The sequence below is a fragment of the Phyllobates terribilis genome, unplaced genomic scaffold (assembly GCF_046119375.1).
Source record: "Phyllobates terribilis strain yellow unplaced genomic scaffold, ASM4611937v1 Scaffold_7__3_contigs__length_470593459, whole genome shotgun sequence".
NCBI lineage: Eukaryota > Metazoa > Chordata > Amphibia > Anura > Dendrobatidae > Phyllobates > Phyllobates terribilis.
This window is the reverse complement of record NW_027362767.1, coordinates 385,369,961-385,392,037: the sequence shown is the minus strand read 5'-3', so window position 1 is coordinate 385,392,037 and position 22,077 is coordinate 385,369,961. Positions and strand designations below refer to the sequence as shown.

Genomic DNA, 22,077 nt, shown 5'->3' with positions numbered 1-22,077 from the left:
GCTATCAAAGCCACCTGGGCTTCCATAACACCTCAGCAGTGCCACAGGTTGATCGCCTCCATGCCACATTGCCGCATTGATGCAGTACTTGATGCAAAAGGAGCCCGACCAAGTATTGAGGACATTTACTGAACAGACATTTCAGTAGGACAACATTTCAGATTTTAAAATCATTTTTCAAGCTGTTGTTATAAAGTATTCTAATTTACTGACTTTTGTGTTTTCATTGGCTGTAAGCCATAATCATCAACATTAACAGAAATAAACACTTGAAATAGATCACTCTGTGTGTAATGACTCTATATAATATATGAGTTTCACTTTTTGTATTGAAGAACTGAAATAAATTAACTTTTTGATGATATTCTAATTTAGTGAGATGCACCTGTATGTATTAGATAACACAGGATCCAACATTTCCAATGGGCGATGTCACAGCTCACCTCCTGCTACTCCCTTCACAAAGGCCTTTGTTGAGATTAGAGCATGCCCAGTTTATACAAAAAATATATATAGGGTCTGAGTCAATTTATTGCTGCTAATGTCCATGTTCGCATGAGCTAAGGAGCCAGTATGAAAGTTGCAAGATTTTTATTTATATTATTATTTTTAATAAAGATAATTATTTTTTCATATCACTAACTTAAAAACATCATTTTTCTGATGATACATTCCCTTTTAAGTGAATGTGGCTGAACAGCAAAACTAGACACGAGTTGTGCAGTTTGTTGATAAAAAATTATGCAGAATCTTCTTTTTTTCCATATAAGTCAGAACTGATCCTTTTTTTAATCCCTGTAGGAATAATTCCTTTTAGAGATCCATAACACATGGGGATCAGTAATGTTCAGTTGTTTTGTCCTGTCTGTTTACCCCATTATTAATAAAGGCTTTGTATCTACTCAGGAACCTCCAACTGGGCTGGAGATTATTTCATCCGCACGGCAGGGTCCGCACTCGTCGTGAATCAGACCTGTACCGCGAACGCCACAAACACCCTGCAGAAGCAGCTGGAAGCCGTGTTCTTGAGAGACTGGGACTCCAGTTACAGCCATGTCATGCACTCCCTGACATCCTATAAAGAGAAGTGCATCTTCTGAGGACTGCACCACTGCTGGGACTACTGACATTTTGAAGAAAAAATAATAATAATGATTGTTTGTTAAGCACTTCCAAACCTTCAGATCAAAGTGAGAACGCACAGATGAACAAAGATTACGCCCGTCTTCCGCTAACATCCGTGGCGTAGAAACTTTGACCACTGAAGCACTTTTTGAGGAATTTTACTGTTACCACTGCAAGCTCAGCACCTCCTTCTTGCATTAAAAAGGGTTGTCAGAGTTAAAAGGGTTATCCACCACGGAGCATGAGGGCTAAAAAATCTATTTTGCAATTGACTTTCAATATAAAATTTGCACCGTTTGCCTTCTATTACCTCTATTGCTGGCTACAGAATGAGCTGACTGAGAATCCATCAGTGAGTTCATTCTGATGGTCTAACTCTTTTATCTGTCTTGTTCTGAGCGCCTCTCAGCTGATTTATACCACAACCCCCATAAAAGTTGAATGTGCAGGGAAACAAAGAACCCTGTAAAAGCAAAACTGTGCAACATTTTTAATGAAATAAAGTTGTAAAACTTATTTTTTTGCCCCAAATACATGCATTTAAGTAAAAAAAAAAAATAGTCTCCAAAGGTGGACAATCCCTTTAAGCAGAAAGCGGTATGCCGCTAAGTCCAGTATGTGGGCTGTCAATGTAAGCTGTGCACTGGCGGGAATCGGTGCTGGAACGGAGGATGAGTAAATCTTGTTTCGTTATTTTAGCACTATTGCTCCCAGTAAACCTCTTTCGGCTTAACTTGAACCATCCCTTTTAAGTGTGACAGCATTATAGGGTGCTGCAGCTGCTCTACAAGAACAAATATACTTCCAGCCTACTGGAGACATCTGAACTCTATCTGGAAATAGGACTTTTTATGGGGAAAAATAATCTGTTTGATGGTATGGGAAGAAAGTTAATATGTTTTATGACCGAGCTGGTCTCATTTATTATACAGGGTTGGTGTGTGAGTGTCAAATTTCCATCAATAAAAAAATAAAGTACATATGACTTTGTAAGATCTTTGTATAATTTGTATTATTTAGCCATATTTAAACACGATGCTCTTAAATGAGTTGACCTAAAATTGTATACGGATGTCCGAGAGGAGGGTCACTGCAACCAATGGACCTGGCTATAAAAGGCTTAGCTCTGCTATATCCTACATGTTCAACTATTCATAACTACAGTCCAAGCGATAGCCGGCTCTCACATCTTCTTAAAAGAATCACTTTATTGATCCAGTAGTATAAAAAGCACAAAAAACTGTAGAACACAACAGCACAAAAATTAAGCCAGAAAAGAAATATCCGCTGCGCTCCCAGGCAACATGTTTCAGACCTACATGGTCCTTTGTCAAGCACAGACTTTATCAGGCCTGACAAAGGACCCTGTAGGTCTGAAACATGTTGCCTGGGAGCGCAGCGGATATTTCTTTTCTGGCTTAATTTTTGTGCTGTTGTGTTCAACTGTTTTTTATGCCTTGTATACTACATGGTTATGACCACTGATATATACGAAGTTCACACTGCACTTTTTGCTTTGGTTAATACAGATAAGAAAAGACAATGAAAAATACTATACAGTGTGGTATATGTACAGACCAAAAGTTTGGACACCTCATTTAAAGATTTTTCTGTATTTTCGAAAAATTTTACGAAAATTGTACATTCACACTGAAGGCATCAAAACTATGAATTAACACATGTGGAATTATATACTTAACAAAAAAGTGTGAAACAACTGAAAATATGTCTTATATTCTAGGTTCTTCAAAGTAGCCACCTTTTGCTTTGATGACTGCTTTGCACACTCTTGGCATTCTCTTGATGAGCTTCAAGAGGTGGTCACTGGAAATGGTTTTCACTTCACAGGTGTGCCCTGTCAGGTTTAATAAGTGGGATTTCTTGCCTTATAAATGGGGTTGGGACCATCAGTTGTGTTGTGCAGAAGTCTGGTGGATACACAGCTGATAGTCCTACTGAATAGAGTGTTAGCTGCTTTTTTCTTGCCATAATACAAATTCTAAGTAAAGAAAAACGAGTGGCCATCATTGCTTTAAGAAATGAAAGTCAGTCAGTCCGAAAAATTGAGCAAACTTTGAAAGTGTCCCCAAGTGCAGTTGCAAAAACCATCAAGCGCTACAAAGAAACTGGCTCACATGAGGACCGCCCCAGGAAAGGAAGACCAAGAGTCACCTCTGCTTCTGAGGATAAGTTTATCCGAGTCACCAGCTTCAGAAATCGCAGGTTACCAGCAGCTCAGATTAGAGACCAGGTCAATGCCACACAGAGTTCTAGCAGCAGACACATCTCTACAACAACTGTTAAGAGGAGACTTTGTGCAGCAGGCTTTCATGGTAATATAGCTGCTAGGAAACCACTGCTAAGGACAGGCAACAAGCAGAAAAGACTTGTTTGGGCTAAAGAACACAAGGAATGGACATTAGACCAGTGTAAATCTGAGCTTTGGTCTGATGAGTCCAAATTTGAGATCTTTGGTTCCAACCACCGTGTCTTTGTGCGATGCGGAAAAGGTGAACGGATGGACTCTACATGCCTGGTTCCCACCATGAAGCTTGGAGGAGGAGGTGTGATGGTGTGGGGGTGCTTTGCTGGTGACACTGTTGGGGATTTATTCAAAATTGAAGGCTTACTGAACCAGCATGGCTACCACAGCATCTTGCAGTGGCATGCTATTCCATCCGGTTTGCGTTTAGTTGGACCATCATTTATTTTTCAACAGGACAATGACCCCAAACACACCTCCAGGCTGTGTAAGGGCTATTTGACCAAGAAGGAGAGTGATGGGGTGCTACGCCAGATGACCTGGCCTCCACAGTCACCAGACCTGAACCCAATCAAGATGGTTTGGGATGAGCTGGACCGCAGAGTGAAGGCAAAAGGGCCAACAAGTGCTAAGCATCTCTGGGAACTCCTTCAAGATTGTTGGAAGACCATTTCCGGTGACTACCTCTTGAAGCTCATCAAGAGAATGCCAAGAGTGTGCAAAGCAGTCATCAAAGCAAAAGGTGGCTACTTTGAAGAACCTAGAATATAAGACATATTTTCAGTTGTTTCACACTTTTTTGTTAAGTATATAATTCCACATGTGTTAATTCATAGTTTTGATGCCTTCAGTGTGAATGTACAATTTTTATAGTCATGAAAATACAGAAAAATCTTTAAATGAGAAGGTGTGTCCAAACTTTCGGTCTGTACTGTATATGTTTTCCACTATATGGAATAATTTACTGGGAAAAAGACAGAAAACCTGAAATATACCAGGTAAATGGAGGCCAAATGGACCTCTCCAGGAGCATGGAGGTTTAAGGATACATTTACCGTATGTGAGTTATTCTAATGCATATATGGAAATTGGACACACATGCCATATGAAAGGAGCCTAAACCATATAATAACCAGGAGGTACATTGATGGTTTTTTTTATTGTGCTTTCCTGTCTTTTATTGTCCACAAAATAGGAATATTCCCATCCCTATAACAGTAATTTAATGTGTTTTAAGTGAAATAAAAAGGATGTAATTGCCTGCAGAGCTCCGGGCCCCTGTATTGCTATCTGGTTTGCTCAGTGCCAGGTATCTGTGAAACAGGCCATTCGTGACCTGCAGTGCCATACTCTCTCTTTCTTGGAGCCGTCTCCACACTTTTCTTCGCCAGTCTTCCACTTGTCCTTGTTTTCCCAGACTTTGCTAATGAGACTTGCTGTGCTGTGATGATTTGTTTCTGCCTATAAATTAATAGAAAGATAAGGCAAGTATAATTTTGGGAACCATTCATAGCTTTGGCCTATCTGTTATACTGCATCTCCCTAAGGCCACAGTCAGACGGCCGTATAAATCAGACCGCAATGCTCGGACTGGCCTGCGGCTTCCCGACCCGAGTGTGACAGCTTCATTTATTTCTATGCAGCTGTCACGTTCAGGTCTGATTTATACGGTCTTCTGACTGCGCCCTAACACTGATATTTACATTTTTCCTAATGATCAGATTTACAGCTTCCACCCATGAAAATCCTGTTAAGCTCTATATGGATCACTTATCCTAGATTGCACATTAGAATAAAACACAAAACGACTGATCAAACCAAGCACAGGTGCCTGCTACACCCTTGGTGTGCCAAGCTGTTCAGTGCACTTTCCCACCTACTTGTTTTTTATCGGTCTCTGTCCCCATCTTCCTTGACTGACAGTTCTATCTTTTTAGGAGCTCCTCGAACACACCAAGGGTGCCCCGAGCAACCTTTTCTTGGTTTGAACAGTCATTTTGTGTTGACAGACTTGTTTTAATGTCGATCCTTCATGCTGGTCACATTCGGCCAACAATTAAGTTTTCACGTTCAGCAGTTAGTTGTGGATCGATTCTTTTGCCATCTAAATCAATAACCAGGTTCTTCACCTTTTGGGAAAAATTGTATTTATTTTTTACTTAAATGCATGTGTTTGGGCTAAAAAAAAATATTTTTTACAGTTGTGTTTCATTGAAAACATTGCACCGTTTGTCTTCTATAGTCATCCTATTAATGGCTGCAGAATGAGTTAACTGAAATTCCACCAGTGAGTTTGCCATGATAGTCTGATAAGGAACTTGTAGTACTCTTTCTAAGCTCCTCTCAACTGATTTATGACCACAGACCGCATGAAAGTTGAATGTGAAGGAAACAAAGATCCTGTAAAAGCCAAACTGCAAAAATTTAATGAAACAAAATTGTAAGTGATTTTTCACTCCAACCACATGCATTTAAGACCAATCCCTTTAACATCATAAAACATGATTTTACAAAAAGCGAAGGTGAGATTAGAGACAATATCGCTCCTAATGAGCTAATCTACATGTTGCACTTGCCTCTAGTTTCTCTGAGGTTGTGTGTTCTATGTTGGGATTGCTTGGAGATAAATGAAGAGCGTTGAACGTGTTTTTTGAGATGTGATAATTATCCAACTGAGTAACTACGATCTTCTGTCTTGATTTTGGGTGAAAGGTTTTGGTATGACATGGTGAATCATGTATATCATGAGGAAGGTCTGCATGGCCTGATGCCTCCTTATGGGCTGGAGCTTCTTCAGCAGACTTATCAAAGTGCAGACAATTAATATGCTCAATCATCCTTTCAAGTTTCTCTCCATCAGTAAAGCCTTTTATATGACCTTGGAAATAGTTGGGCGATTGCAAACCTTGGTGGTTTCCTGGTGGCATGCTACAATTAGGAGTTTGCTCTGGTTGTGTGGCCTCATCCTGGCACTGCTTTGACAGCTGGTAGTATTTAGTGTTCTTATGGTGTATCTTCAAATATTGGAGAGAAATGAAAGGATGCTCGATGGCTGTAGTAGGGTTTATCCTTCTTTTCGAGTCCCAAGACAGCATCCTCTTTATGAGATCTACCATATTCCTATGGTCAAAACGTTCAGCCAAGACTTCTAACTCTGGGTAATGGGACATAGTTCTATACAAACTCTCAATTTGGTCTAGAGAATTCAAGATGTATTTCCTTCTTTCCACAGATTTCACTTTGGTTGCCAGTTGGTATTCTTCTTGAGTTTTGAGCCTCCATAGAATTTTTCCTTTGGTGTCTACATTGTGCTTAAAAAAGAAGAGGGCTTTACTTGCTCCATTCAATAAATAATTGTCTGGCAACCCTTGCGTTTGGCATATGTATCTGATCTGGTCGTACTCATTATTTCCAGGGTAAAGAGGATAACCAAAGTGGAGCTCAGCAATAATGCAGCCAAGAGACCACATATCTAACTTCTCGCAGAAAGGCAGACCAAGAAGAATTTCGGGAGCTCTGTAGAAGCGCGATTGGATGTAAGGTTCCTTCACATGTTTAATCTCACGTAAGATGCTGGCAGAACCAAAATCAATCACTTTAATTCTATATGGACATCTTACTTGATCAACAAACACTATATTCTCTGGTTTTAGGTCAGCGTGGATAATGGAGAGCTCTTTCAACTTGGACAGAGCTTCTAACACTTGAGTGGTGATGGTTCTTATGTGTCTTAAAGGAATTGCAACAAATCTGATCTCCTTCTGGTATTCGTACAGGTTCTTCTGTAGAAGCTCAAACACCAAGTAAAATGTATCTCGGACGTGGAAATGTTCAAAGAAATGTATAAGATGACCTTCATCTAGAGCAGCCTGCCGGATTAAACTAAGCAGCTTGATCTCGTTTTTGATCACAGGGTTTCTTATTTGATCATTCTGGATCATTTTGATGGCCAATAATTGTCCTGTTTCTATTTTTCTAGCCTTCACTACTTTTCCAAATGTCCCTCTACCAAGCTCCTCGATGACATGATAGTAGCCAGTTGTTGACCGAAGAAGAGTCATGACAGATTTAGCTTTAATAATTCTCTGTGCCAGGAGAAAATGGCAACCGCAATTCTGACTCCGATAAGTGTCTTTAGAACTCGTCCGCGTCATAATCGGAGGAGTTCCGTGGTTGCCAGGAGATGGCTGGGCTTTGGTAAACATTGGTAGATACCATGATGGAACTAATATTTAGTAGCTCATCGGTTGTAGCCTGTAGGGAAATCTGGCAGTGAATGTCAACTCTCCCTGCAGTGCCACCACAGGAGAAATTAAGCATTACACAGTTCCCATTGATCAATGCGTTTTCCATGTAATGCACAGACATGTGGAGAGACTTATTGTAACCGCTTAGTTGAGCATTGGCTTAGTTGTATAATTAAGCTCGGAGGCTGAAAAAATATATACGCATGACTGCTTTCCTCCAGCAACAGCGCCACACATATCCATGGGTCGTGAGTAGTATTGCAGAGAGACTCCATTCAAGTGAATGGGGCTGAGCTGCTGTTAGGGCTTACCTGGCGAGGTGGGTTCACCAAGCTGCAGTGGCGTAACGAGAGTCTGATGTCCCCACCCACTGATAGATATGTCTTCCATCCTGGTATATATGTCCCTCATTATGGTGTGTATATACACTGGTCAAAAAAATAAAGGGAACACTCAAATAACACATCCTAGATCTGAATGAATGAAATATTCTCATTGAATACTTTGTTCTGTACAAAGTTGAATGTGCTGACAACAAAATCACACAAAAATCATCAATGGAAATCAAATTTATTAACCAATGGAGGCCTAGATTTGGAGTCACCCCCAAAATTAAAGTGGAAAAACACATTACAGGCTGATCCAACTTTGATGTAATGTCCTTAAAACAAGTCAAAATGAGGCTCAGTCCTGCACGGTGTTGGGCTGTGAGCACAATCCCCATCTGTGGATGTCGGGTCCTCATACCACCCTCATGGAGTCGGTTTCTAACCATTTGTACAGACACATGCACATTTGTGGCCTGCTGGAGGTCATTTTGCAGGGCTCTGGCAGTGCTCCTCCTGTTCCTCCTTGCACAAAGGTGGAGGTAGCGGTCCTGCTGCTGGGTTGTTGCCCTCCTACGGCCCACTCCACGTCTCCTGGTGTACTGGCCTGTCTCCTGGTAGCACCTCCAGCCTCTGGACAATACGCTAACAGACACAGCAAACCTTCTTGCCACAGCTTGCATTGATGAGCCATCCTGGATGAGCTGCACTACCTGAGCAACTTCTGTGGGTTGTAGAGTCCGTCTCATGCTACCACGAGTGTGAAAGCACAGCCAACATTCAAAAGTGACCAAAACATCAGCCAGAAAGCATTGGTACTGAGATGTGGTCTGTGGTCCCCACCTGCAGAACCTCTACTTTTTTGAGGATGTCTTGATAATTGCCAATAATTTCCATCTATTGTCTATTCCATTTGCACCACAGCATGTGAAATTGATTGTCAATCAGTGTTGCTTCCTAAGTGGACAGTTTGATTTCACAGAAGTTTGATTTACTTGGAGTTTTATTCTGTTATTTAAGTGTTCCCTTTATTTTTTTGAGAAGTGTATATATACATATATACTTCTTTCTTTGACTCTGGGTGAAAAAAAACCCCTGCCAGACTAGTCTTGGCTAATTTGCATACTGCAAGCAAGATTTATAATTAGATTTTTCATTCTATGAAATAAGAGGACCTTCTTATTATCCAGGCATAGGCTTATATAAAGTAAGGGTGATTTAGGAGGGATTGGAGGGTTGACAGGTTCCCTTTAAAAGGTCTTAGGTGAAGATGTCACTGGAATTTGCAGGGTGACTTGTAAAATACAACGTGGAGCGGCAGGCATAGGAGAAGGAAGCAGAGCCCAGCCATGGAGCTGAGACAGGTGTGTAACGGCTGCAGATTATCTATTTGACTGAGGAAACATTTTTACCCTTAGACGCGTCTCAACTGATCTAAATTAAGGACATTGAACTTATCGATGATAATGATTTCTTCTACATTCTGGAGCGCAGCCCCACTAGAAGATCTCCATTTTTTCTATTCTAAATGTAGAGCAGTTGAATAGCTTTCTTGCTCTAGAGCAGGGATGTCAAACTCAAACACACAGAGGGCCAAAAAGAAAACTTGGACAAAGTCGCGGCCCAACCAGTATACAGTATATTGGGCCCGACATAGTCCTCCATACAGAACAATGGGCCCAACATAGTCCTCCATACAGTATAATGGGCCCCACATAGTCCTCCATACAGAAAAATGGGCGCACATAGTTCTCCATACAGAATAATAGACACACATAGTCCTCCATACAGTATAATGGGCCCACATAGTCCTCCATACAGAATAATGGGCCCCACATAGTCCAGTATACAGAATAATGGACCCCACATAGTCCTCCATACAGAATAATGGGCCCCACATAAGGATGTGCAAGGTCAAATTTAATCACCTTGCAGAGTTTAACATGTATGCTCTAGAGTGTGGAGAACCTAATTGGGATGACAACTGTGTAATGCTTAATTTCTCCTGCGGTGGCGCTGCAGGAAAATTAATCACTTACTACCAGCTAGGGCTGGACCATAGAGGAGGACCCTGGTAAAGGATGGCACATTTATATTTATGAATATTTAAAGGGTTATTCCGACAGTGGCAATTTTTTTTTTCTTTTGCAAAGTCCAGAATCTGCATGACTATTGGTAATATACAGAATAAGCCCAACATAAAGTTTCTTGGTTTGATTCAAATCATGTATCAAATCTATGTAAATCTATGGGTCTGTGAAATAATCAGACAGCACACAAATGGCGTCCTAGTTGAGAAGCTCGAGAAACCTTCTTGTACATAAAAGGAAAAAAAAGCTGATGAAAATCGGTCCGAGAAAAATCACTGACGTCTGAACGAAGCCTTAATCTGGCATTTGTTTGCAGAACTGTAATGCAAAATGTTCTACACAAATTTTGAGAATTTTAAGTGATGCTTCAAGTTTTGCAGTCACATGTAACTTTGCTTTGAAGTCCATGGGGGGCGTGATGATATCGTCTGAGAGACCCCAATAAACTTCTAGGCTGATTAGTAATTGACTTCCGAGCTTGATTTCTCAGCGCTGACACATTGGATTATTACAAGACAGGTATTATTTTTATTGTTTTACTAGGACCTATACGGCCAATACCAGGAGTTCCAGTAATAAAATTGGCGTCGCTTGAGCAACCACAAAGTCTTGATTCAGCTCGACACTGATCACAGACCTGGATGAAGGTGGGTGGCCAAGCCTGAAAGTCAGTGGATAGATGCCACATCTCATCCCTGCTGACAATGCAAGTACACGTCTGTATATACGGCCTGTGGTTAGTACAAGTCACATTACAGCAAAGGTCCGTGTGATATATATTCAGTGATAGAGTCTGTAACTGCTGAAAACAGACAATTTCCGAATGAGAAAGTGACTGAGACAAAGGAGGAAAAATGAAAAAACTCTGCACAGCCCAATGCGTAGAAGGTGCCGCAGAATACTGAACACTACACCCACTGTCAACTATTATACACCTAATAATGACTAGCAAAATCAAATCTAATCTACACTGTGTGCAGAATTATTAGGCAAGTTGTATTTTAGAGGATTATTTTTATTATTGATCAACAACTATGTTCTCAATCAACCCAAAAGACTCATAACTATCCAAGCTTAATATTTTTGGAAGTTGGAGTGGTTTTTTTTTAGATTTGGCTATCTTAGGAGGATATCTGTTTGTGCAGGTAACTATTACTGTGCAGAATTATTAGGCAACTTAATAAAAACCAAATATAATCCCATCTCACTTGTTTATTTTCACCAGGTAAACCAATATCAGTGCACAAAATTTAGAAATAAACATTTCTGACATGCAAAAACAAAAACAAAAAAAATTAGTGATCAGTATAGCCACCTTTCTTTATGATGACACTCAACAGCCTTCCATCCATAGATTCTGTCAGTTGCTTGATCTGTTTTCGATCAACATTGCGTGCAGCAGCCACCACAGCCTCCCAGACACTGTTCCGAGAGGTGTACTGTTTTCCCTCCCTGTAGATCTCACATTTTATGATGGACCACAGGTTCTCTATGGGGTTCAGATCAGGTGAACAAGGGGGCCATGTCATTATTTTTTCTTCTTTTAGATCTTTACTGGCCAGCCACGCTGTGGAGTAGTTGGATGCATGTGATGGAGCATTGTCCTGTATGAAAATCATGTTTTTCTTGAACGATACCGACTTCTTCCTGTACCACTGCTTGAAGAAGTTGTCTTCCAGAAACTGGCAGTAGGTCTGGGAGTTGAGCTTCACTCCATACTCAACCCGAAAAGGTCCCACAAGTTCATCTTTGATGATACCAGCCCATACCAGTACCCCACCTCCACCTTGCTGGCGTCTTAGTCGGAGTGAAGCTCTCTGCCCTTTATTGATCCAGCCTCTGGCCCATCCATCTGGCCCATCAAGAGTCACTCTCATTTCATCAGTCCATAAAACTTTTGAAAAATCAGTCTTAAGATATTTCTTGTCCCATTCTTGACGTTTTTTCTTATGTTTCTTGTTCAAAGGTGGTGGTTTTTCAGCCTTCCTTACCTTGGCCATGTCCCTGAGTATCGCACATCTTGTGCTTTTTGATACTCCAGTAACGTTGCAGCTCTGAAATATGGTAAAACTGGTGGCGAATGGCATCTTGGCAGCTTCACGCTTGATTTTCCTCAATTCATGGGCAGTTATTTTGCGCCTTTTTTGGCCAACACGCTTCTTGCGACCCTGTTGGCTATTTGCCATGAAACGCTTGATTGTTCGGTGATCACGCTTCAAAAGTTTGGAAATTTCAAGACTGCTGCATCCCTCTGCAAGACATCTCACAATTTTGGACTTTTCAGAGCCCGTCAAATCTCTCTTCTGACCCATTTTGCCAAAGGAAAGGAAGTTGCCTAATAATTAAGCACACCTTATATATGGTGTTGATGTCATTAGACAACACCCCTCCTCATTACAGAGATGCACGTCACCAGATTTACTTAATTGGTAGTTGGCTCTCAAGCCTATGCAGCTTGGAGTAGGACAACATGTATAAAAAGTATCATGTGATCAAAATACGCATTTGCCTAATAACTCTGCACGCGGTGTAATACCAGCTTGTGTTCTCTGTTATCAGGCTGGAACTAATGAAAGGAAGATAAGAAAAGTGTCTGATCATATCAGCAACAGGAGAGGCCGGGATCACAATCTCCATTATAAGTATTGGATGGCGCTGAGGTCCGGGCTCTGTGCGGCCGGTCATGTTCTTCCACCAAACTCCCCCCTCCATGTCTGTATGGACTTTGTGAACTGGGCACAGCCGTGGGGGGCAGAAAACGTTCATCCCCAAAGTGTTCCCGCAAAAATGGAAGTTACAATTGTCCACAATGTCTTGTGCTGAAACATTAAGATTTTCTTCCACTGGAGCTAAGGGTCTGAGACCGACTGTTAAAAAACAAGCCCCTAGTATTATCCCTCTGAAACACAGGTCCTGGGATGCAACGCACAGAGACACAGGGCAGAAACAGTCAGGGATTGATATAGCGACTTTATATGTATAACAATTATTCAGAAAGGGGGTTAGTAACAGGGGTATTGAACAGTAACTTGAAATAACAATAAGAAGTGTTTTTCAGTAAATAACAGTCAAGTTCTTTGCAAAAAAACAAAGTCATGCACCCAATCGAGGGAGACACTGTGTGAGTTCTCTTTCTATGGCCCTAGTGGGGGTCACTGGTTCTTCCCGCTAGGCTACAAGTCTCTTCCGGATAAAGTCTATCAGATCCCATTCAGCTTCCCCCGCACCAACCGGCAACCAGCCTGAAATCCTAATCCCAACTGTCCCCGGTACCGTAGGTGGAAGTTGGAAGTGACGGTCCTGTTCACCAGCGCGTTTCTTCCGCTACTACTGGGGCGTCTCTCCTGTCACAGTCCTCTCTCAGCTTGACCATCGACGGTAGCCTCTCAGGCTTGGGGTAAGGGGGGTCCAGACCTCGGCTCTTGGCAGACGGCATCGGGTTCTGGGAACTTACTCAGTGCAGAGCGCAGGTCCTGACTCTGATCAACAAGCGCAGGGCTCAGGGCACTTCTGTGAGGAGTCCAGAGCTTATCAGGCGGTGTTTGGCTCTGGTGCTACCCAGGCCTCCGGCTGAGGCCTGTCGCGCTGGGCTCTGCGGTACCTCTGGATCACGTCTGCTCCACTCTGCAGCCTGGTGCCAAATCTCTCTGTGTCATGGCGCACTGGACTTTTATATCCAGGAAATCCTTCCTGGAGGTCATCTGATCAGGTCCAGCATCTGAATTTGCTCCCCTTTAAACTCTTCTAGCACAACTTGGTTCTGCTTGATTTCACCTGGCCAGCAGATGGCAGTCTCTCCTCATTTCTGGCACATCCTGCAAGAGTTCTCCTGATGGTTCATTGCCTTCTAGTACACTTCCGCCACCAAACTGTACAACTGGTACAATGCAGTCAGGCGGGTAACGTTCTCCTGGCATTCACCAATCCCAGACTCATCCATCAGAGAAGTTTGATCCATCACTGCACAGGACACGCTTCCTCCAGAGTCCAATGGTGGCGGCGGCTTTACACCACTCCATCCAACGCTCAGCATTGTGCTTGGTGATGTAAGGCTGCATGCAGCTGCTCGGCTATGAAGCTCCCGGCGGGGGCTCTGTGGTTGTGCTGATGTTATACCAAAGGAGGACTGGACTCTGCAGTTATGGAGTCAGCAGGGCATTGGTGACTTTTCTGCCCTCAGCTCCTTAGCAATTGCCCCCCCCCTCCCTCTCTGTAAAGCTAAGGGGTCTCCACTTTGTGGCAGAGTTGCTGCGGTTCCTTCCACTTCTTAATAATATCACTCACAGGTGATGGGGGAAGATTTAGGAGAAATAAGTCTCATGAACGGACTTGTTCCCCCTATTACAGGATCACCCTGGTGTCAGTGAGCTCTTTACCACCAGTCATTCAGTCACACGTTAGTAACGGCAGACGGCATGGCGAGGGACTGGAGGTTATACAGCAAGGGAAGATGGTGCCGGATGTTATACACTGGGGCAATGAGGTTGAATGAAAAACCTGAATTCCCAATACTTTTGTCCATAGTGTATGCAGGAAGGAAAGATAAAAATAAAGCCTGCTACAACCACTAATACCCAGCAGGTGGCAGAGTTATAATACAATCCATTTGCAGGATATGCTGGTATTGCAGATGTACACTGCTCAAAAAAATAAAGGGAACACTCAAATAACACATTCTAGATCTGAATGAATGAAATATTCTCATTGAATACTTTGTTCTGTACAAAGTTGAATGTGCTGACAACAAAATCACACAAAAATCATCAATGGAAATCAAATTTATTAACCAATGGAGGCCTGGATTTGGAGTCACCCCCAAAATTAAAGTGGAAAAACACATTAGAGGCTGATCCAACTTTGATGTAATGTCCTTAAAACAAGTCAAAATGAGGCTCAGTATTGTGTGTGGCCTCCACGTGCCTGTATGACCTCCCTATAACGCCTGGGCATGCTCCTGATGAGGTTGCGGATGGTCTCCTGTGGGATCTCCTCCCAGACCTGGACTAAAGCATCCGCCAACTCCTGGACAGTCTGTGGTGCAACGTGACGTTGGTGGATGGAGCGAGACATGATGTCCCTGATGTGCTCAATCGGATTCAGGTCTGGGGAACGGGCGGGCCAGTCCATAGCTTCAATGCCTTCATCTTGCAGGAACTGCTGACACACTCCAGCCACATGAGGTCTGGCATTGTCCTGCATTAGGAGGAACCCAGGGCCAACCGCACCAGCATATGGTCTCACAAGGGGTCCGAGGATCTCATCTCGGGACCTAATGGCAGTCAGGCTACCTCTGGCGAGCACATGGAGGGCTGTGCGGCCCTCCAAAGAAATGCCACCCCACACCATTACTGACCCACTGCCAAACCGGTCATGCTGAAGGATGTTGCAGGCAGCAGATCGCTCTAAACGGCGCCTCCAGACTCTGTCACGTCTGTCACATGTGCTCAGTGTGAACCTGCTTTCATCTGTGAAGAGCACAGGGCGCCAGTGGCGACTTTGCCAGTCCTGGTGTTCTGTGGCAAATGCCAAGCGTCCTGCACGGTGTTGGGCTGTGAGCACAAACCCCATCTGTGGACGTCGGGCCCTCATACCACCCTCATGGAGTAGGCACATGCACATTTGTGGCTTGCTGGAGGTCATTTTGCAGGGCTCTGGCAGTGCTCCTCCTGTTCCTCCTTGCACAAAGGCAGAGGTAGAGGTCCAGCTGCTGGGTTGTTACCCTCCTACGGCCCCCTCCACGTCTTCTGGTGTACTGGCCTGTCTCCTGGTAGCGCCTCCAGCCTCTGGACACTACGCTGACAGACACAGCAATCCTTCTTGCCACAGCTTGCATTGATGTGCCATCCTGGATGAGCTGCACTACCTGAGCAACTTCTGTGGGTTGTAGAGTCCGCCTCATGCTACCATGAGTGTGAAAGCACAACCAACATTCAAAAGCGACCAAAACATCAGCCAGAAAGCATTGGTACTGAGATGTGGTCTGTGGTCCCCACCTGCAGAACTACTCCTTTATTGAGGGTGTCTTGATAATTGCCAATAATTTCCATCTATTGTCTATTCCATTTGCACAACAGCATGTGAAATTGATTGTTAATCAGTGTTGCTTCCTAAGTGGACAGTTTGATTTCACAGAAGTTTGATTCACTTGGAGTTATATTCTGTTGTTTAAATGTTCACTTTATTTTTTTGAGCAGTGTATTTGTATTACAGGAATTTCCATGGTGTGTGATGATCTCGGGGATCTTGCTTACAAAACTTTAAACTGGAAGATTAACGGATTTTGGTGGATTTTTTATTTAACATTAGTGCAGCAAACTCATAGCCAATATTTTGCCCTCGTCCTGGGCAACAGTATAAAATCTATGACAGCCCCCCCAACTGTCACACAGTATTTATACACTCATCAACAATGAAACTGCAGTGAAAGAATAAAAAGTCAAGGAATTATGGCAACCACGGGATGGATAGACATGTTAATGATATTCAAATGATGAAAAAATGGAAACAAAATTTAAAAACATACTGATTTTTTAAGTTTGTCGTATCAGTGCCACGTTCAGACCCTTCCTCAGACGACCATTAATAACCTAACTGCTATCAGTTAGGTTATTAATGGTCGTCTGAAGAAGGGTCTGCCCTCCCCCCGAGTGCACTTGAGCAAATCATCAAGATTGTGAAGTCCTCTTCATGACGTTGCCCACTGGTTCTTCAGACTTATCTCCAGCTATCATTGCAGCCAAGACGAAAGAAGAACTCATTGCTGAAAAAGATAGAGCTCCACTGATTTGGTGATGGAACCAGTGCAACAGCCACTTTTCCAAAGTGTCTCAAGAGCCGTGAATCAAGAAGACAACCCCAGGCAGCATTTTGCTGGTGCCACTGTGTGCAGCCTCCATGGCATAAACGTGCTACCATGGCCTGCAGCGTCTCCAGACTTGTCTCCCATTGAGTAGATCAGGGACATCATAGGTCTGAAATTGCACAGAGAGTTGTCAGCAGAGGTTCTTGATTATTTGTCCAAGTGCTGAACATTCATAAAGTGGCCACCAAGTCTATAAGTGTGGGCATTTCTGCGCATGGTGCTAAATACTCGACGGTCCTTCAAATAAAAGATGCCCCTTTTAGATGTGAACATTGGCCTCCTCTATTACCCAAAGGAGTCTGTTCTAAGACTAGGAGTTCCCCTAGAGTAAGGATGAAAATTACAATGAGATATTTTATGGAGACAGACTCTATAGGCTCTGATATAAGATGATCCTGCTGAATATGCTCAAGCTATTTCATTTATGATCATATAGTGGGAAAAAAGAATCAACACACAGCAGATACAAATGATCCTCTCTTGACCCCTAATAACCCCGCACATCTCCTCTGATTTCTCCAGAGATCTTCATACAAAGGATGAAGAGTCAGGGACCATTTAATACCACGGACCTGGGCAGGCAATTTATCTTCTAGGTTCCTCTGAGATATCCAGAGATGGAAGCTACTTAAAATAGGCCATAAACCCAGAGACCCGGCTTTGCCTCTAATTAGTAGAAGGACTTAATAGTAGCTACGTTGCAGTCTATAAGCTCCTTGCCTCCTCATTACTGAGCACCACCCGCCCCTAATGTGTTTAGAAGAGCAGCACATAAGATTATTGCAGCGGCAGCCATATTTCATAATCTTTGGATCCCCCAACAGAGATCTCTCGTCAGAGAGAGACGTCAGGATGTTACATCGCCAAATGGGATAGAACCAAAGTAATTAGATGCAGGTAAATGGACATACCGCAGGTGAAATAAGTATTGAACATGTCACCAATTTTCTAAGTAAATATATTTCTAAAGGTGCTATTGACATGGTAAATTGATGTTTTTTCCACTTTCGGATTATGGCCCAACAGCACTCACTGGAACCTTCTGTAGATTACAAATTCTTCTCTAACCAATGCATTCAGTATGTTTTGCAACAATAAGGTTATGAATGTATTGAGACAGCTCACTGGTTTTACCTATCATGAAATATTTCTTGTGTGGCACCTTAGTAATGAGACACCTTTTTATAGGCCATCAGTTGAACCAGCTGATATTATCTTTCACTAAGTGGTAGGATGGCTTTCTAATTTCTGATAGATTTTAGCTGGTGTCATGACTTTCCATGGCCTTTTGCACCTCTCTTTTTTTCATGTGTTCAATACTTCTTCCCTGTGTCATTTCTCATTATTACACATAATTTCTGGACATCTATGGTCTGATTTCTTTGCCTGTGTGGATTGGATGGGTTGTTACTGACATCTGGTGAGAATTTCATGTCAATAGCACCTTTAGAAATATATTGCTGAAGTGTTCAATAATTATTTCACCTGCTGTATCGGTTGTAACTTTAAGGGAGAAATACCATAAATGAAAAGTGTACTTTTTTTCAGAAGCAGTGCCATTGTGTGTGGGTTGTACTTCGGTACTACAGTTCACTTGAATGGGGATAAGCTGCAATACTATAGAAATAAAGAAAAGTGACCATCTTCCACAAGAAGGTGTAAAGACTTTCTTGCTTTATTCCTACATCAATACAAAAAAAAAGACGTTTTGACTCAGAAGGCAGATCTTTATCATACAGTACACTGGTTAAAAGGGTTTGTGTGTTCCCAAAAGAAGGATGCGAAGCCACTCTAAGTGACTGCAGACTGCCGGACCGTAACATTGTGCGATGCATACACTGTCACGATTCCCCTGTATTTCTGATGCGGTGGATGGTGGGCAAGGGCAAACCCAACTGGGTTATTACACAGGTCACAAACAGGTTGGAATTTAGATTGTTGGAAGCATATGAGATCCCAAAATGTAACTGTCACACTGCTCAGAAAAATGTAGTCGCCTGTAGGCAGAATTAGGAAAAAATTGATCAAAAGATGAAAAAAAACAGGGATGACCCATTGGATAACCTAGCTTATATCTAATTAAGAATTTCATTGCTCCTCACTGTGATGGCGAATATATGCAATAATATTATTATACAAAATCATTAGATAGATAGATAGATAGATAGATAGATAGATAGATAGATAGATAGATAGATAGATAGATAGATAGATAGATAGATAGTGCAACCTTAATTTCTTCTACTAGATAGATAGATGGACCCTATCTTATAATCGCCACCTATTTTTAATTAGCACAGCCCCTCTACTAAATCCAGACTAGGGGGAACCTCATAATTGAATTACACACCATCCAAGGGTCCTCCAGGTTATGGATTTACAACTCCTTCAAGTTTAAGGGGCTTGGGTAGGAAATACAATTCTACCCCTGTAACTGTATCTACCGGGTTAACCTGATTAAAATGAGAAAAAAACTCCACTATTGATCAGGAGCTGTGATAAAAGCCCGCTCTATAATGTGGAGCGATACATGGCTATTTGATTTGCAGAGAGAAATATAGTGAGGGCCTATTAATCTCATCACACTTGCCCTGTATTACATGTTAGGAAGGGAACATCATAGATATCACTTTCTATCTATCTCCATATCTATCTATCTACTGTATCTAGAATTTGTCTATTTTTGTCTTTCTATCTATCTATCTATCTATCTATCTATCTATCTATCTATCTATCCTTCTATGTATAATTTGTGGTCTATTTATATACCTATCTCAATTATGTGCCTATTATCTATCTATCTGTCTATCATTTGTCTATTTTCTTTCTTTCTTTCTATCATCTCTATCTATTATCTATATATCTGTGTAATATTTGTCTACTATGTATAAATCTATCACTTGTCTATTTTCTGTGAACATCATAGATATCACTGTCTATCTGTCCATCTATCTATCTAATCTATCTATCTATCTATCTATCTATCTATCTACTATTTAACTTTTTTCTTTCTTGCTTGCTTTCTTTCTTTTTTGTACCTATTGTATTTATCTATCTATCTATCCTTCTATCTGTCTATCTATCTATCTATCTATCATTTGTCTACTTTCTTTTTCTTTCTTTCTTCCTTCCATATCCAGCTATTCTTTCCTCTCTATCTATATTTGTCTATTATCTATCCTGTCTATATATCTATCTGTCTAATATTTGTCTACTATCTATCCTTCTATCTATCTATCTATCCTTCTATCTATCTATCCTTCTATCTATCTATCCTTCTATCTATCTATCTATCCTTCTATCTATCTATCCTTCTATCTATCTATCCTTCTATCTATCTATCTATCTATCTATCTATCTATCTATCCTTCAATCTATCTATCCTTATATCTATCTATCTATCCTTGTATCTACCCTTCTATCTATCTATCTATCTATCTATCTATCTATCTATCTATCTATCTATCTATCTATCTATCCTTATATCTATCTATCTATCCATTCATCCATCTATCTATCTATCTATCTATCTATCCTTCTATCTACCCTTCTATCTATCTACCCTTCTATCTATCTATCTATCCTTATATCTATCTATCTATCATCTATCTATCTATCCTTATAGCTCTCCTTTTATCTATCTATCTATCTATCTATCTATCAATCAATCATCTATCTATCAATCCTTATATCTATATCTATCTATCTATCATCTATCTATCATCTATCTATCTATCTATCCTTATATCTATCTATCTATCTATCCTTATATCTATCTATCATCTGTCTATCATCTATCTATCCTTATATCTATCTATCTATCCTTATATCTATCTATCATCTATCTATCTATCTATCCTTATATCTCTCCTTCTATCTATCTATCTATCTATCTATCATCTATCTATCTATCTATCTATCCTTATATCTAGCTATCCTTATATCTCTCCTTCTATCTATCTATCTATCATCTATCTATCTATCCTTCTATCTATCTATCTATCTATCTATCTATCTATCTATCCTTCTATCTATCTATCCTCTATCTATTATCTATCCTTATATCTATCTATCTATCTATCCTTATATCTCTCCTTATATCTATCTATCATCATCTATTTATCTATCCTTCTATCTATCTATCATCTATCTATCTATCCTTATATCTATCCTTATATCTCTCCTTCTATCTATCTATCTATCATCATCTATTTATCTATCCTCCTATCTATCTATCTATCTATCTATCTATCCTTATATCTATCTATCTATTTATCTATCTATCCTTATATCTATCTATCTATCATCTATCTATCTATCCATCCATCTATCTATCTATCTATCTATCCTTATATCTATCTATCCTTATATCTATCATCTATCTATCTATCTCTCTATCCATCCATCTATCTATCTATCTATCCTTCTATCTATCTATCCTTCTATCTATCTATCTATCTATCTATCTATCTATCCTTCAATCTATCTATCCTTATATCTATCTATCTATCTATCTATCCTTGTATCTACCCTTCTATCTATCTATCTATCTATCTATCTATCTATCTATCCTTATATCTATCTATCTATCCATTCATCCATCTATCTATCTATCTATCCTTCTATCTACCCTTCTATCTATCTACCCTTCTATCTATCTATCTATCCTTATATCTATCTATCTATCATCTATCTATCTATCCTTATAGCTCTCCTTTTATCTATCTATCTATCTATCTATCTATCTATCTATCAATCAATCATCTATCTATCAATCCTTATATCTATATCTATCTATCTATCATCTATCTATCATCTATCTATCTATCTATCTATCCTTATATCTATCTATCTATCTATCTATCCTTATATCTATCTATCATCTGTCTATCATCTATCTATCCTTATATCTATCTATCCTTATATCTATCTATCATCTATCTATCTATCTATCCTTATATCTCTCCTTCTATCTATCTATCTATCTATCATCTATCTATCTATCTATCTATCCTTATATCTAGCTATCCTTATATCTCTCCTTCTATCTATCTATCTATCATCTATCTATCTATCCTTCTATCTATCTATCTATCTATCCTTCTATCTATCTATCCTCTATCTATTATCTATCCTTATATCTATCTATCTATCTATCTATCCT

At 40.7% G+C, this 22,077-nt stretch overlaps 2 protein-coding genes and 1 long non-coding RNA gene across 4 annotated transcripts in view; 1 reads left to right on the top strand and 2 right to left on the bottom strand.

Annotated features, from left to right (window-relative positions):
* The window catches only part of PLD3 (phospholipase D family member 3), a 32,284-nt gene extending 30,166 nt beyond the window's left edge, over nt 1–2,118 (top strand). For both annotated transcript variants that reach the window (XM_073641476.1, XM_073641475.1), the window contains exon 12: nt 907–2,118. In XM_073641476.1, the coding sequence (XP_073497577.1) occupies nt 907–1,100 (194 nt within the window). In that variant the 3' untranslated portion in view covers nt 1,101–2,118. The remainder of the gene's footprint in view (nt 1–906) is intronic.
* A 2,410-nt stretch (nt 2,119–4,528) lies between these two features.
* The window catches only part of LOC141154917 (uncharacterized), a 38,807-nt gene continuing 21,258 nt past the window's right edge, over nt 4,529–22,077 (bottom strand). Inside the window, exon 2 of the long non-coding RNA XR_012247493.1 lies at nt 4,529–4,849. This is a non-coding gene — a long non-coding RNA (uncharacterized lncRNA). The remainder of the gene's footprint in view (nt 4,850–22,077) is intronic.
* Nucleotides 5,584–7,449, bottom strand: HIPK4 (homeodomain interacting protein kinase 4). The gene is made up of 2 exons (XM_073638070.1): nt 5,965–7,449; nt 5,584–5,802 (listed from the first exon to the last, which is right to left on the bottom strand). The coding sequence occupies exons 1-2, from the start codon at nt 7,447–7,449 to the stop codon at nt 5,584–5,586; spliced, it is 1,704 nt and encodes a 567-aa protein (XP_073494171.1).

Excerpts from the sequence above, each read along its gene's own strand:
- HIPK4 (XM_073638070.1), bottom strand. The coding sequence starts at position 7,449 with ATGACTCTTCTTCGGTCAACAACTGGCTACTATCATGTCATCGAGGAG. Across the intron at positions 5,803-5,964 it reads CAACCTCAGAGAAACTAGAG|TTTGGCTTTTACAGGATCTT; the intron begins GCAAGTGCAACA and ends AAATTTTTGCAG.